Source organism: Ricinus communis, chromosome 9 (assembly GCF_019578655.1).
Source record: "Ricinus communis isolate WT05 ecotype wild-type chromosome 9, ASM1957865v1, whole genome shotgun sequence".
NCBI classification, from domain to species: Eukaryota; Viridiplantae; Streptophyta; class Magnoliopsida; order Malpighiales; family Euphorbiaceae; genus Ricinus; species Ricinus communis.
This window is the reverse complement of record NC_063264.1, coordinates 24878122-24895962: the sequence shown is the minus strand read 5'-3', so window position 1 is coordinate 24895962 and position 17841 is coordinate 24878122. Positions and strand designations below refer to the sequence as shown.

Sequence of the window (17841 nt, the reverse complement as noted above, 5' to 3'; positions counted from 1 at the left end):
AGATTCAAATTATAAGTTCGAGTATCCATTTCATCATGGATTTAATGTAGAATTGAAAGTTTGATTGAATTTCAAATAATTTGTGGAAATAATTTGAAATCTGTCACTGATATATCTCTGAATCTTTAGAGGACTCGACTCCATTCCAACTCCATAAAACTTCAACATATACAAATCCAAGAATTCAAACTTATCCCAACATTACATTTTCACTTATTCACATAAACCATGCATGATGGTTTCTAATTGTTTGTATACTTGCTAAAACATGGAGAGAACATGTCAAATTCCAGCACACTTTCTTCATTTTACTGAATGTTGCCACCAAAAATTCTGTAGCGAAAACACAGTATAAAAAGAGGGGGAGGGGAGGTTTGAAGATAAAAAAATAAACCAAAATATTTACAAAAGATTACAAGCCTAAGAAAAAAGAATAAAATAAATCAAATGTGCACAATGTTTGACACAAATGTTTCAGTACTTCTATCATATGGTGCAGTGAATGTTGTACCAATGCTTGTTGTGTTTCCTGATGACAGAGTTAAATCATCCAGGTTTTCAGAGCCGGAAGAGATATTACAGGAAGACATATTCTTTGCTTCATATACTGTTTCATTTTGTGGAGAGAGGTTATCAGGACATGCCGTCTTCTTCTGGGACTTGGTTTTAGGGGGGGCTCGTATTTTGAGGTCCATGAAGTCAGTAATTAAACCTGGTTTTGTTATCTTACTGTCATCAACATCTTTCTCCCCAGTTAGCAGCTTGACCACGGTAGACATAGAAGGCCGGAGCTTTGGAGCATCTTGGGTGCAGAGTAAGCCAATCTTTAGAAATTTACAAGCCTCCTCAGCATCAAAGTCACCGTTCAGTGATGTATCAACCAACCCAACCAGCTCCCTTCGCTCATATAATTCCCATGTCTGCAACAGCAGAACACAAATGTGATGAACAGACCAGTGCCACAAATAGGCTTAACTTTTAAATAGCATAAGGAACTTTTTGACCAGTATATTCACTTCCTGTCTGCGATAATCTAAAGGCTGACAAGAAATGGTTTAAGATACCTACTTGAGTGATTAACTCGACTATTGTGGGATAGAAGGAGTCCAAATATTCATACCCGTTCTAGTAGATATTGTTCTTCAACAGGTAATCGTGTATTTGTGTTGCATCTCCCACTGACAATTTCCACAAGGAGGACACCGAAACTATAAATATCTGCTCTCCGTGTTAGCTGCCCCCTAATTGCATACTCTGGTGCCAGATAACCTCTGAAACAGAAAATGCAGAAATTAATGCATGATAATAAATTCTTGTTGGCAAAAATATTCATCTGTTTTTCAGGAGCGCTCAGTGACATCCACAAGTAGTTTTATACATTTAACAGCAGCTGAGCAGTACTAAATTACATCCTGCTTTAAAAGGACTACTTATTCGGAATTGGCACATAATTCCAGGAGTAAGCCAAATTTATTCTGGTTCTCCCAAGTAATTAACAAAATAACAGAAGAGACAACATGATCAAAAAGTTGGAATGATTCCAACATGTATGATGATACGAACCAAACTTTTCATGTTAATGTGTTGGGGGTCCGCAATTCAAAAGGGGTTCTCAAGCTTATTCGTGAAGGTTCCATATCATATGAGAACAGTATCAATTACTCTAGACTTTTTCATAACATAGTTACATAATTTCAAGAAAATCCACATTTCCTATAACTCCAGTTTATAAACAGTGTCAAATATGTGTCACAATTCCAAACAAAACAAATTATAACCTATTTAGACATTTCTATAGTTGTATTCTCTGGAATCTAAGTTGCAATGTAGAATAACAAAATACATAAGACAGGATTGCAGAACCATCAGCATGCTGAAAACTAAGTTACAAATTAATCATGATAGTATGAAGAAGTGAAACTTACATAGTTCCAGCAACACGCGTGCTCACATGAGTCATATTGGGTGGTATAAGCTTCGCTAGACCAAAATCTGATATTCTGGGAGTTAGGTCTTTGTCAAGGAGAATATTGCTTGCTTTGATATCCCTATGAACAATGTGTGGCCGTACTTGCTCATGAAGGAAGGCAAGTCCTCGTGCTACTCCAATGCAGATTTTAGATCGTGTTCTCCAGCTGAACTGGATGTTACTTTGATTGTGACCCACTCCTGAAAGGGAAAACGAACTTACTTGATCACTCAAACTCAGCTTGATTAAGCAAAACTAGGTATTAAAGCCAGTCATTGTGTAAATGCTATTAGTTTAGATCCATATAAACATGATAGTCCTTGATATTAATACTCGGTGTAAAGAATAAGTTCAGCAAATATCTAGAGAACTTGTATCCAGAAAGCTTAAGGACAGAACTAATTTCATATGGTGACAACTGACAATTAACAAGAGCAGCATGAATAAGAATATTAAAAAACTTTTAAATAGATAACAGTGATTACCAAGAAGAGTTTGCGCAAGACTGTTATTCTCAAGGTAGTTGTAGACTAAAATCCTGTGATTTCCTTCAACACAACAGCCATATAGCTTAACTAAATTTTCATGCTCTATCTCTGAGATCACATTGATCTCTGTTAAGAATTCTTTTGCCCCCTGTCTTGATTCAGCTGACAGAACTTTTATTGCAGCAAATTTCCCATCTTTAAGCCGTCCCTGAACATCCAAAGTAATTGTAAAAGGTATTCCTTAGAAAGAAATAGAATTTGAAGAAACAAAAAGCACCACACAAAATGTTTTAAGAAAAATAAGGCATGTATTCTAACAAATCACAATATTACCTTGTATACAGAACCGAAACCACCCTCCCCAATTTTAGTCCTTGGACTAAAATCATCTGTAGCATTTTTTAATTCCCTGTAGGTGTAGAGTTTAACATTGTGAATGCCTGCAACTTCTGTTGAGAAATAGAACTTAATCAGAAGTTGAATTATTGGTATGATAAAAAAAAAATGTGAAATATGTGATATACAATTCTTTAGTTATGCAACAATTATCCCAGAACTCTTTTCTTGTCATAAAACATGTCAACCATTCAAATCTTATATAAAATCCACCCACATAAGCACAAAAAACACAAACACATTTTGTTGCAGCCTACCTTCATCAACTCCAGAACTAAGTTTCTCCTTCCGACTAAATAAGAAAGAAAAACAAGTCATAATCTTTTTTGGACTGGTCTTTTGTATCAACTGTCAACAAATGCTTCAATTAAACAACTTCCACAACCAGCTACCTGAATCACCAGAAACATCACAATATCTTAGATATAAAGTCTTGCAGCATGGAAAAAAAGAAAAAGCTACACAGAATAATGACATTGGGCACTGTTGATTTGAGAAGTTTCAACTAAAATCCTAAAAATTTTCAAATTCAGTAAAAACAGGAGTGAAATGAATAGAATGCTATTTTCTCATGAAGGAACAAATAATCTTCAGCAATCATGAAAGTAATCAAATCAAAGCAAAGAAACCTCCATTAGATCTCCAATCGTCCCTAATCCCACCTTCTAAAAAAATAATAATAATAATAATAATACAACTGCAACAGTGACTAAGAGCCCTAGCAAACAAATAACAACAGCACACGATACAGCAAGTTGAGATACCGGTTTGAAGCATCAAACCATAACCAATAAATAATAGAAGGGCTAGAAAATGAGAAGTGAGGAAATGTCTACAAAAACCAAAAAGAAAGGTTCAAGTGATATAGATCAAGAATTTTAAACCACTTTTGTTTCCTTTGTGTTAGTTTGACCTTCATGATTTCTACACTCTAGATCACCCAAACTCCTGCTAAAATTTAATTAAAACATCCTACTCAGCCCTTTCAATTAGTTTTTCTTTCAATATAATAAAATGTAATTCCAATACCTAATTGAGCTCAACTTCTGTTTGATAGCAAAAATCAATTACATGGTTTCTCCTTTTCCAGGCTGCAACTACTGCTCCTTCTTTTATTGTTGGCTTTGCTCCTACTGTCATTTTTGTCCCTGTTCTAAAGATGATGCCTGATTGTATGGAGGAAAACCTGAGGACTTCTTTGATGCCAAAAACCTAAGTGAAACCAATATAAGCCTCCAAAATATTGCTTTCTGTAAATGTTTACAGCATACAGATACTCAGAAAAAGCACCTTAACTTCCATTTTGGTGAAAATCAACTCACTGAAAATCTTAGGGCCTGTTTACTTATAGAAAACTATGTCAGTTTTCTAGAAAATTTTTCAAATGAAAACAGAAAATAGAACTTTGTGTTTTACTTGTGCTATTTTTCTAAAATGAAAATAGAAAACAGTTTTTTATGTTTTCAAAATTATAACTAAACTTTGAAAAACTTTTGAAACAAATTTAACATGTTTTCTATATTTTTCTTTATATAAGAAGTCACTTATTTTCAAATGAAAATAAGGAGTTTTCACTTCATTTATTCCAAGTCTACCCTATATACTTAAAATATTACCTAGATAGAAAATAAAAAGCTTTTTAAAAGGTAAACATGTTTTACAAATTTTACAAATTTTCTATGAAAATAAAAATTTTCATTTTCGTTAAATATTAGAAAATAAAAATGGAAAAAATTCTCTACAAATAAACAGACCCTTAAGTTCTTCAAGCAAATTTATTCCTAATTTTTACTCCAAAAGCACAGATCAATTTCAATTATAACCATTTAATCTTAAATTTCTCTTTACAGAAAATACTAATTGCTAGGCCGAATCTTAGTATCCCATAGATTGAATTGAATGCTTTTAACATCTACAATATGATATCATCCAAAAAGCTTCTTCCATAGCAAGGCCCAAAAAGTAACAGAATGACAGCAGACTGCTAATCCTAATTCATATGCAGTGAAAGATTTGTACCACCGCTCTAAGATAATAACCCATCATTGATATGGCTGAACATGGTTCTCATTTTTTTGGCTATTAAAATGAGTTCACCATTAGCTCACAGCAACATATACAGCTTTGTTATAAGTAACACACATTTTTTGTCCTCTAACCAAATGTAATCTAAACTTATAAAGCAGCTATTGCCCACCACCAACTCCTAATGGCCATGCATTTTTATAAAGCTCTATTTAAAAGAACTAAAGAAAGCTAATCTAACTTTTTAAGGTGGCAAACTAAACAAATTAATGATCGTTAGTATTTCAAGAAAAGAAATTCAACATAATGAATTGCTAATAGTTGTTCAAAATTGACAGACGAAAAGAGTTCTAATAAAGTTTCTATAGTACCAAAAACAAGGCTTGCATTTTTCTAGCATGGCAAAGCAGCATTCCATTCTTTTCAGTGGATGATACAGAAATACATTACTAGCAATAGAAATTGGACGGATCTTGTTTGGGCATCTAGTTCAGAACTTACTTCAATTGTTTGGATTTTTTGGGTACAAAAGGAATTCATGAAGTTCATTTTTTTAAAGTAAAAACCAAAACAAAACAGTTTCTAACTAATCAATAAGAAAATCAAAAAGCATGTTACATTCAATTTTCTACACAGAATTATATTTTTTTTTTTTAAAGAGAAAGAGAGAGCAAGATTAAACATTATCGAAATTGATTCTTTTCCTTGTTTCTATTTAGCATACAAGTTGTTGTTCAGTAACAAATTTTACCAGTAGATCTCATGCTTAACATTTCCAAGACTACTACTAAAACAGTCATTTCATCCTCACTCCCCTTCACTCACCTTTTATGCGAAATATGAGATCTTTCACTTAGAAATGAAGAGACCCAGAATTTCTTTTTCCCGTTAAAACAAGAAAACAGAAAACACAAACTAAACAAAGCAATTGATTTGCTAGATTACATAAGGAAGCATATATATTTAAGAAGCATAAGATACAAAAGCAAAGCATCCAAAATAAAACAAGTAAAAATAAATTAAAAGATCAAAAGTGGAAACTAACCTGAAAACCAAGAAACAAAGATAAGGATATGATTGACACAGAACCCACAAAGATACACAGAGAGAGAAAGAGATTTATAAGTGGGTTCTATTACAAGTGTGAATTAGAAGGGTACATGGCAGAGGAGCACAGGTCTAGTATAGGCAAAGTCCATGAAGGAAAGCGCACGTTTGTTGAATTTTTCAGTAATATTTTATGAGCTCTGACTTTTAGACTTTTTATCAGTTGGGCTTATGAGGAGAAAAGACAAGAACAGACAAGAAGAGAAAGAAGAAACAAGAAGGAAATTGAGAAAGTAGGAATGAACGTATCATAATTCATTCATAAATGTCAACCACTTCAGCGGAGTAACTCGTCATGACTCGGTCAGGTTGGCTTAGCTCTCTGACTCGAGCCACGTTTATTTATTGTCTTAAGACTATTATTTTTAAAATTATTGGGCAACAACCAGGAACTCCCGATTCTCCCCCTTTTCCCTCTGTGTTGCCACTTTTGCCTTTTCTTTTTTAATAGTGTGTTTACATGTCATGAAATAATGATCATATTTCAAATGCCAACTTGCCCTTAAACAATCCCAACTTTTATGATTGCTGAACTTTTTTTTTTCTGAAATTATCAATTTAGTTATAATTTAAGTAATCAAATGTAATTTTATTGGTCATTTGAATAATGTGAACATTGATACTTCTTAGAAAATAATTAATTGAAATGAATAAGTTCCATAACACTAATATTAAGGCTTATTATTTATATATTTATCAAAACAATAAAAAATAAAAATATTTTAAACTCATAAAAGATTTTAAAATAGTGAAACATAAATATATTTATATATGCTGATACAAATATTCTAAAATATTAATTTTTTTTTATTCTAATGAGATAAAAATATAAAAAAATCTCTAATTATGTTAGCTATCAGTCAAACCTAGAGTAGGAATGTTATAATTAAAAAATATAAAAAATTAATAAATTTCATAATAGTTAACCCTATTATAATATCATATATAAACAACATAGTTTAATATGAATAATAAATTAAAATAAAATACAAGAAGGTCATATATACAAACAACTATATGTACAAACTTGATTCAATTCATTCATTCATAATAATGAATATCTTAGGTACAATGACTTGTATAGACTTTTATTTATAAGACTCTCATTTTAATACGATTAGAAATCTAAAGAATAGGAACGTATAAGGAAGGAGATAGATATAGAAGATATATATTATTTAGGAGATAAAACACAAAATAAATCTACACTCTTCATCAAGTTGGTGCATAGAGATTTTACATGCCCAACTTGTCTAATACTTGGTGAGAATTTTTTCTTGATAGTGCTTTCATAAGGATATCGGCGAGCTGATCTTCAGATCGGACATGAGGGACTTCAATTATCTTGGCTTCTAACTGTTCCTTAAGAAAGTATCTATCTATTTTCACATGTTTCGTCCGATCATATTAAACTGGATTATGAGCTATATCGCATGCAACTCTATTATCATAATATAATCTCATAGGACTAATATGTGGAACTCGAAACTCATGTAGTAAATTCTTGATCCAAAGTAACTCACAAACACCTTGAGTCCAAAGTAACTCACAAACACCTTAAGCCATTCCTTTATACTCAGCTTCTGTACTAGACCAAGCTACAACACTTTGCTTTTTACTTCTCTATATAACAAGGTTTCTTCTAACAAAGGTTAAGTAACATGTTGTAGATCATCTATCATCAATAGAACCAACCTAATATGCATCGGTATAGCCCTCAACAAACAAAGTTTTCCCTCTGGTGAACATAATGCCTTTTCCTAGAGAGAATTTCAAGTATTGCAAGATACAAAGAACAACGTCATATGATCTTCATTTGAAAGTGCATGAATTGACTTACTACACTTATAGAATATGCCAAATCCAGACGACCATGAGCAAGATACATTAACTGGCCTACAAGTCTCTGATATCTTTCTTTATTCGTAGGTACTTGCTTGGAAAATATACCGAGCTTTCTATGTTCACTAGCAGGAGCATCAACAGTTTGCAAGCTAGCATACCGACCTCTTTAAGTAAGTCTAAAGTGTACTTTTGTTAAGATAAGAATATACCTTACTTAGATCATAGTACCTCAATCCCTAAGAAATACTTAAGATCACCAATGTCTTTCATTTCAAACTTTTTAGAAAGATAGTTTTATAAGGCTACCTTTTCATCATCATCATCTCCTGTTACAATCATATCATCAACATATATGATAGGTTCAATTATTCTTCCCTCCTTATGTTTTATAAAAAGAGTATATGATCAGAACTACTCTATTTATAACCAAAGACCTTCATTGAGTTTGTAAATCTTTCAAACTAAGCTCTTAAATATTGTTTCAATCCATATAGAGACTTTTCAGCTTACGGACTTACTTACTTTCTTCAACATGAAGTCTACATCTTGAAGATAGTTCCACGTGCACTTTCTCTTGGAGATCTCTATGAAGACAGTGTTCTTTACATTGAATTAATGTAGAAACCAATTTAAATTCACAGCCAAGGATAGAAGAATTCTGATAGTATTGATCTTGGTCACAAGAGCAAAAGTTTCCGCTTAATCTATCCCATATGTTTGACTATATCCTTTCGCAACAAGCCGAGCTTATCTCTCTACACTTCCATTTATCTTGTATTTAACGGTATAGATCCACCTACACCCAATAAGTTTTTTTTTTCTATTTGGTAGATCAACATTTTTCTAGGTTTTATTCTTTCGAAGGGACTTTATTTCTTCGTTCATTCCTTCTTCCATCTTAGGTCTTTTATGGCTTTTTGCATACTGTTAGGTACATATATACAAAATAATTGATTTACAAATGATTCACATATCTTTGACAGCCTATGGTACAAAACATAATTATTTATTAGATATTTTGGTATAGAGTTCATCATGGGTTTAGAATTTGATTTAGGGTTTCCTCGGGTAGTTCGGTTCAGGAGTATTCTAACAGAGGGTTCACGAGTTACCTGAGATTCAGCTTCGGATGAGTCATCAAGTAAAGGTGACCTTGATTGCAGTGCTTCAGGTTTAGCTCTATTACCTTAACCTCGAATATCAAGCTTGTAATGCTCGATTTATCCAAGGTCGGGAGAATAATGCTTAGATTGTTCTGACAGGTCGGGAGTTTCAGTTGGAAGAAGGTTGGAAGTCTCTGTTGGAAGATCGTATTGTGTTTGAAGTTCGAGTTATATTTGAAGGTCGAGTTGTGCTTGAAGGTCGGGTTGTGTTTAAAGGTCGATAAAATATTGAAGGTCGGGTTGCCTTTGATGGTTAGGTTGCAAGTCAATGTTTCTCTCCCCTTGACTTGCAATAGGGAAATACATATGATGTTCATGAAATTGGATATCCATACTATATAAATTTGTTGAGGTGGAGGGTGATAACACTTATATCCTTTCTGATGAATACCATATCCGATAAAGATACAACGAATAGCACGAAGTTGGAGCTTGTGGCTTGTATGGTGAGGAAGGTGAATAAAGGTTGTGCAACAAAGGACTTTAGGAGGTAAGTTCGATAATGATGATGAGGTAAGGCTTTTATTTAATGTATCAAATGGGATATGAAAGTCTAGGGTATGAGATGAAATTTGGTGTATGAGGTAAGATGTTGATGATAAAGTTTCTCCCTAATATTGGAGAGGCATATTGGTTTCAAATATAATAGCTCGTACCATTTTCAAGAGATGTCAGTTTTTTCTTCTGCAATCCCATTTTGTTGAAGAGAATAAGAACAAGTAGTTTGATGGATTACACCATATTGTTGAAGGAATTGTATGAGTTCATGATTAATGAATTCACCTACATTATATGTCTGTAGTACTTGAATTGAAGTTTTATATTGAGTTTGCACCATTAAATAAAACTCCTTGAATAATGAGCAAACCTCCTGCTTACTTTTTATTAAGTATATCCATGTCATACGACTATAATTATTAATAAAAGAAATAAAGCATCAAGCTCCATTCAAGGTCGATATCTTTGCAGGTTCCCAAACATCAGAGTATAGAATCATAAATGGTGTCAGACTTTTATTTAAACTAGTTTGAAAAGAGACACGATGGCTTTTTGCCAGTTCATAAATTTCGCATTTGAAGTTTAAAATAAAAACTGTTAAAAATAACTTAGAAAATAAATATTTTAAATATCCAAATGATGCATGACCAAGGCGCTTATACCATAACTAGATCGTGTATCTTCTATACTTGTCGATATCGAGCTACTATTTCTCAAACTTGATTCCGTCAAGACACTTAAGCTAGATGGTGCAACATCAAGATAATAGAGCTTTCCTTTTCTAGTACCACAACCAATCATCCTCTTTGTATTGATGTCCTTAAAAACACAATAACCAGGCCAAAAAATTACTATATAATTTAAAAAGATGGTTAGTTATGATACAAATATTAAACTGAAGTTTAGAGAGATTCTAAATTTAGGTTGTCAAGTGTGAATGGCCCTTTACCAGTAACACTAGCTTTTGTATCATTGATTATAGATATAATAGATTGCTCAATTATTTTTAGCTTGGTAGGTGTGTTAAAAGACATATGATCAGTTGGTCCAGAATCAGTAAGTCATGTATATGACTTAACAGTGGCAGAATTATAAAAAGAGTTATCTGGTGGTTTTGAAGATATGTGTAAGGTAGCAACATCTGGAGAGGAAGGTTATTCGGCCACAACTGTTGATATTGATGCAGTTTTTTCAGTTTTTGACTTTCTTTTCAGGGCTTTAGACAGATCCTACCATTTAGAATATCAGATCATAACATATGCTTTGAGTATGACCTGTCGCACCATTATGTGTACATTGCTTTATTGAATTGGTCTGTTTATTACCAATATCAAAGCTACAAGTAGTAGTATCCCGAGGTGATGAGTTAGTTTGGAGAGCAATGCAGCTGACTCTAAGGAAGCATATTCTCTAGTCAAGATTTTTTTTGATTTACTTCTCGGCGAACATATGCATATGTTCATTCAAGGTCTACACTTGGATCCATTTAAAGGATTTCTCCTCTCACTTGTTTAAACTTGGCATCAAGTCCATTTAAGAAGATGTGGATTGATGTGGATTCTCAACTTCTCCACAGTTGCTTTATACATAGTAACATCCTCAAGGTCTTTCATTTTTACCTTATCCCAATGATCAAGTTCCTAGAATATCTCAACTAGCTCGCCATAGTACGTAGAAATCGATCTGCAAGATTGCCGACTTAGGAATGCTTGTTGATTAAGAGTAAAAATTTGAGTTTCGTCTAATCCATCATAGAATACTTTTGAAAGAGCACTCCAGATTTCACGGGTTGTACGGATACGAAGATACTTTTTTATAATTTTTGATGTTATTGATGTGAGTAACCAGCTTTTAACTTTGTGATTTTCAGCATACCACTTAGAATAAGACGGATCAGTTACTTCGAATTGAGGAGAATCTCTTATAATATAATCCAATCTTTCACGCTCATCGATATGCATCTACATGATTTGAGACCATGTGTCACAATTGGTTTCGGTGAGGGTTATTCCAGCTTTAAAGCTAGAATTTTCAGAGTTGAAGATATGGTGGTTGATTCAGTGGGGGTTTCGGATAGAGAGGAAGATATTTTTTATACAATAAAATTTTTATGCAACCAAGCTCTGATACCATGAAGAAACTTGATTCAATTCATTCATTCATAATAATGAATATCTTAGGTACAGAGACTTACATAGACTCTTATTTACAAGACTCCCATTTTAATACAAATTAGGAACCTAAAGAATAGGAACATATAAGGAAGAAGATATATACATTACATGAGATATATACTATTTAGTAGATAAATTACAAATCGAATCTTCTACACTACATGTTACACTAGAAAACTAGATAAAGATTTATAAAATTTAAATTAAATTAAATTATAAAATAATTATAATAATAAAAATAACAAAGGCTATATTTTTTTATAAATAACAGTACAATATTCATCTCAACAAGTAAAACCAAATATTTTTGGTATAATGATAAACTAACATGCACAACATTCATTTGAATAAGTAAAAAAAAGTATGTTTAGCATAATGACAATGATAAAAATAATCATCCTTTAAAATGGATTATAAATATAGACATTAATGTATTAGTTAAACATTTGTTTTCAATTCATTAGATGTTTGCTATCAAAAATGAATAAAAGATAAATTAATATATAGAACATCTAATATAATTTATATATTCATTTTTTAAATAAATTACTATATTAATTCTCATTTTAAATTATTTTATTTTTTATTATATAAATAATAATGAGTTCAATTATTAAAATTCACTTGTAATTACGTGCGTAAAAGAATTTAGTACATTTATAAGTAAATTAAGTAGAAATTTTATGCATTAAAAATGTAGTCATTCCTTATCTCTTGACATGGTTAGTTTTTTCTTATCTCTATAACAAGCTTCCTTTTATTGATTTTCTTTTCTCGACTTCGCTTTCATTTTCTTCCTATTATGTTTTTCTATCCACCGTTCCCTTTTTTTTATGGCTAGCAACGGTATGCAAAGTGACACGATGGAGGAACAATATGCTCAAATGAATATTATTGATGATGAAGAGGAAGGAGGGGTGGAGATTGAAGTGGCTGACAACAAAGCTGAGATAATGAATTTTCAATGGTGTCTTGTAATGGAGAAGACGATTAACTTTGACCCCATGAGAAATATGACAGCCTCCATCTAGAGACTGGTGAAGAGGGTTTACATCAGAGAACTGAATTCAACATTATTCATATTATGGTTCTTTCATGAATTAGATATCAACTGGGTGATTAAGAATGGTCCTTAGACTTTTAGAAACATCATTCGATTTTTAAGCGACTTTTAAATGAATGAATAACCCATAAATGTTTCTTTGTTTGTAGTTGACTTTTGGATCCATGTCTATGACTTACTAGTTGGGTTTCTGTCAGATTGAGATGGGAAAACAATAGGAGATTATATTGGGACTTATATAGAGTTTGATCCCAATACTTTTAGAGGCTTATGGAGGAGTTGTATGTGTATTAAAGTTGGTATTGATGTGTAAAACCCATTAAAACATAAAATGAAGCTTAAATGGCCATGAGAGATGAACGAGTTGTCGAAGCCCTTCAAAATACATTACTGATTTTCCTAAACTAACTTGTAGAAATAGTGAAACCAGGTCGAATCCCAAGGGAACCAATGTGGATAGTTTCTCAAAGTAAAATAAAAAGGAGAGATTTTGAATGTCTGAATCAAAATAATAAATAAGCAGAAAATAATGAAGGCTGAATATTAAAGTAAATAAAAATCAATCTTAACAAATTTTTAATTCAAGAGTGCTATTTCCATCCAATTGTAATTATGATCATAGGCTAAAATATCAATTCTTCTATTCAAGTACTTAGTCTACTTATTTGAAAAAGTCGCAATAAGTGTAATTTTCCTAATATAATTCACTCAAACCCAACATCCAAATCAAAACTTACCATTAGTCAATTGGGCACGATAGCGTTCCATATCAACTTAATGATAGTATTAAGAATAATGAGAATGACTAAACCAATATTAATTAATTGAGATAACTGCAATTGAATTAATCTTGTTCCTTTATTTTCCTATAGCCTATCATGCAAGCTATCTAATTCGAATAAGCCGCAATCACACACATATGAGCCAACTCCTTGCTACTTGTGTCAATCGTTCATGACAATTACAGATCACAAACTCAAAGTTTAGTAATAGAAAAATCAATATCAAAGTTGAGTCGTCAATTCAATCAATATCAATAATTAATAAATAATAAGAATAAGAAATAAATAATACTTGAATTAAAGAAGAATTCTGTTAAGCACAAAGCCTCACAAAATCACAATTGGAATTTTTTCACTCTTGAATTAGAAACTAAAAACTTAGGCACTCATGGTGGAGTAAGAATTCACAAGAATTGTAGAGAATAGAATAAGAATAAGAATATTAATCTCACAATATCCAGCCCCCCTTTACTTGGTAGAACTAGTCTCCTTATATAGGAAGTCAAACCTAAACAATAAGAAAATCCTTATTAAAAAGAAATAAACTTCCTATATGATCTTATCCCTATAAGGAAGGGATAAGATAAAGAGTAATCTAAACAAATTAAAATCCTAAATACATGGGAGAAAGTTCTCTTTATCCAATACTTCCAAAAATAAAGAAAATTAACTAAAGATGGGTCCACCACAAATTTATCTCTGAAAAATTCGAAGCTCTCTTTTGCAACTTTCAGTAGCTCATGGGTTGCAAGGCGTGGTTACGCCTTATTAAAAATGATCTTCTGCCCAAATTTTTGCTCTTCCTTCAAAAGACTTGGTTTTTGACAAGTGATGCTTTAAAACATATCTTTTGACTGAATTTCACTCAATCCTTAATATTTCACCATCTAGATCAGAATAAATACAATTTCCACAACTAAGCACATTATCCAATCAAAATGTAAGAGAACTAAACACAATAAGTATAACTATTTATGACCTATCAAATTCCTCCACACCTAATTTATGCTTGTTCTCAAGCATACCTCAATTCAATATACCAATTCTCCTATCTACTTCCTTTTTATCTATTTTAATCTCCACAAATACCAAATAAGTTAAACATACATAAATGAGTTGAATAATAATGACAATAAAGAGAGTAGCATTCATAGGATAAATTTTGTAAAAAGAACAAGTATCTCACTAATTCATCAAAATCAAAGCAACGAGACTTAATACTCTAACATGGTTTTACTCAATACTCTCAAAGTGTTTAGGGTGCATTTACTCTCAGAATCAAAACATAGCATGTTATTACCATAAGCCTGCTAATGAATCAAGTCTCCACCACTACACATGAATTAGATGCAAAAATCAAAGGGACTTTACAAGGGTTGTAATGGGGCTTAGGAAAGGGTATGATAAAAGGAAAAATTAAAGTGTTTCACAATCAAGACAAAAAGGTTAGTTACCTGCATGATAACTATGCCACATAACCATAAAACACACTACAAAAACTTTAAAATTTATTCCCATATCTTATATTAGCACTAAAAACTTTGGAAAAATAACATGTAACAATTCAATTCAATATATTTGATGAATACTTCTTCAATTATCCTCTTTTATGAAAGGAATAAATATCAACTTTCTTTCTCTTCCTTCCTTTTCTTTCCTTCTTCTTTTTTTTTTCTTTTTTTTTTTGTTTTGTCTCTTCTTTTTTTTCTGTTTCATTTGTACCATGCAACACTTCCCTTCTTGTCTTGATAAGGGTAGAAAAATAGAGGTAGCAAATGAAAGGTCATGGGTTAAACAACATGTATTAAAAAAAAGAAAAAAAAAGAAAATGGAAAATATGCTCAAAGTGGCTAACTAAAAGGGAAATCAACAGGATAGGTATTTTAAGAGTCTAAGAATAGGTTAATCCTAATTACCCTTATCATATTAAAGCATCTATCTAAAGATGTGGTCTCAACATACATTTATAAGCAAGTTCTAGAACAATCATACTAAGTTTGATAACACTCAACAAAAAAATTAGAGCAAAATATAATGAATTGCTCTTAGGCTCAAAAACTCACTTGAATGTTCAAATTTGTATCAAGTCTTGTGCATTTTTCAATCAATAAACTAATGAGATACAATCAAATAATTTTAAAGAAATACTAGTCATGCTTATCTTTTTCATGCATTAAAACTCAAACCAAAAATGTATATCTAACTTACATGGTATTCTAGGTTATCAAAATAAAACTCAAGGTTGCAAAAAAAAAATTAGCACATATAAATTAAAGCATACCTAATTATAAGCATAAAAAAAATATTTTCAAAAAGAAAAGGAAATCATGTAATTATCATATTCCTCCCCTGCACCTAAACTATACATTGTCCTTAATGTATTAAAAAGAAAATGGCTCACAAAAGAAATAAAAATAAATATGAAACTCCCCTGATTTGCGAGCAACTCGGACTGAATAATCAATGGTGATGGTGGGAAAGGAGATAGAACCGCCCAGTGAAAATAAAAAGTTTTGGTGATGGCTGCTGCAAAAGAAAATAAAACGTTGGTGGCTGTTGTAAAATAAAACTTTCTTTCTTTTTCTTCTTCCTTTTTTTGGGTTCCATAATAAATAAATAAGAAAAATAAATAAATAAATAAATAAAAATAAAGAAAATGAAGTAGAGAAGTCAAAATGAATCAGAAGATGTTTTGAAACAAGGCGTGGTCACGCCTTATAAGAAACGAGCTTCTGTAAAAAAAAAAAAAAAAACTTCAAAACAAAACATAAATTGTTTTGAAACAAGGCGTGGTCACGCCTTATAAAAAACTAGCTTCTGTAATTTTAAGTACAGTTTTCAAAACAGAAGATGTTTTGAAACAAGGCGTGGTCACGCTTTATAAGAAACGAGCTTTTGTAATTTGAAGTGCATTTTTTTTAAAACAAAGACAGAAGATGTTTGGAAACAAGGCGTAGTCACGCATTATAAGAGATGAGCTTCTGTAAAATTAAGTGCAAAAGTCAAAACAAAACATAAGATGTTTTGAAACAAGGCGTGGTCATGCCTTATAAGAGACGAGCTTTTGTAATAAATTCTGTTAACGCTTTTGGGAGAGCTATAAAAAAGCGTGGTCATGTTTTATCGAAATTAGTCTCCTGCCAGAAAAAAAATTTGAATTTCTTTATTAAGAAAAATATTAAAAATTAAAAACTAATGAGACATAAAGCAATTTCACCCTCATGGAAGATCTTCAATCTATGACCATTCAGTTTGAAAATTTTATCTGAATCCAATCTTCTAATTTTCACTTCTAAATTAGATTGTGTATCTAATTCTTTCTCATCAGTAACATTTCCTTTTGCAAATACTTCCTGGACAATTAGATTAATTACATCAATATGGCAAAGAGAATATAAATTATTAGAATATTTCATTGCATCGAAAATATTAAATTTAACAATCTCTCCATCAAACTCTACGAAGAGAGTATCCTCATCTACATTAATCTTTGTCTTAGCAGTTTTCATGAATGGTCGTCCTAATAAAATCGAGGTTGATTTTAATAAGGAATTACCATTCATTTCCAAAATGTAAAAGTCGACAGGAAATATGAGCTCATTAACCTACACCAAAACATCTTCAACAACTTCAAGAGGATGAATATAAGAGTGATTAGCTAATTGAATCATTATATTTTAGAAAAAAGAACTAAACATAATTATTGGTTAAAATGGACATTGAACTTTGTACTATGTATCAAATTGGTATTATAATACTAATTTTACAATATGGTCACTGAAATTAGAGTACAAATTTTATACTACGTAATTTATTGACAAAATTAATTATATAAAATTATTAATTAAGTATAGTATTTTTATCGGTTAATTAATGGTTAATAATAATAAATAATTTAACTAATATAAATACTATATAATAATATCGCATTATTAACACATAATTAATTTTATCTACGATGACGTGGTAAATTAAATACATTTACAAAATTTATTCAAAATTCCAACATTTTGTGCCAAAAATTAACTTTATGCGATAATGATTATATAGCAACTACAATTAAGAGTAAGATGAATCACGCATTATTCTTATTATTTATGAAATTACTTTTGAAGTAAATGTAACCCAATTGCTTCATTCCACGTGTAAGTATCAGAATGGAGGTGAAGGATATATATGCAGACCTCACAGTCACAGCACCTGCTTGATATCCTTTCTCCTCCAATCCTGATAATGTTTTGCAACATCATATCCAGATATAAGCCACAGAAAGATTGCCACGTGGCAGCAAGAGTATCACTACCCTGTTGGCAACTACTATTATCTATCTT

At 31.5% G+C, this 17841-nt stretch overlaps 1 protein-coding gene across 2 annotated transcripts; it reads right to left on the bottom strand.

The window, feature by feature from the left end:
- Positions 1 to 280: 280 nt before the first annotated feature.
- On the bottom strand, positions 281 to 6288 carry LOC8266280 (cold-responsive protein kinase 1). Of its 2 annotated transcripts, XM_025159242.2 has the most exons (8): positions 5924 to 6288; positions 3883 to 4065; positions 3111 to 3245; positions 2791 to 2906; positions 2455 to 2665; positions 1926 to 2169; positions 1121 to 1271; positions 281 to 920 (listed from the first exon to the last, which is right to left on the bottom strand). In XM_025159242.2, exons 3-8 carry the CDS (start codon positions 3169 to 3171, stop codon positions 444 to 446), a joined length of 1260 nt encoding a protein of 419 aa, XP_025015010.2. In that variant the 5' UTR covers positions 3172 to 3245; positions 3883 to 4065; positions 5924 to 6288; the 3' UTR covers positions 281 to 443. The 2 variants fall into 2 exon arrangements, with proteins under 2 accessions (XP_025015010.2, XP_002529950.2); XM_002529904.4 differs by lacking the exon at positions 3883 to 4065.
- Between the last annotated feature and the right edge of the window lie 11553 nt (positions 6289 to 17841).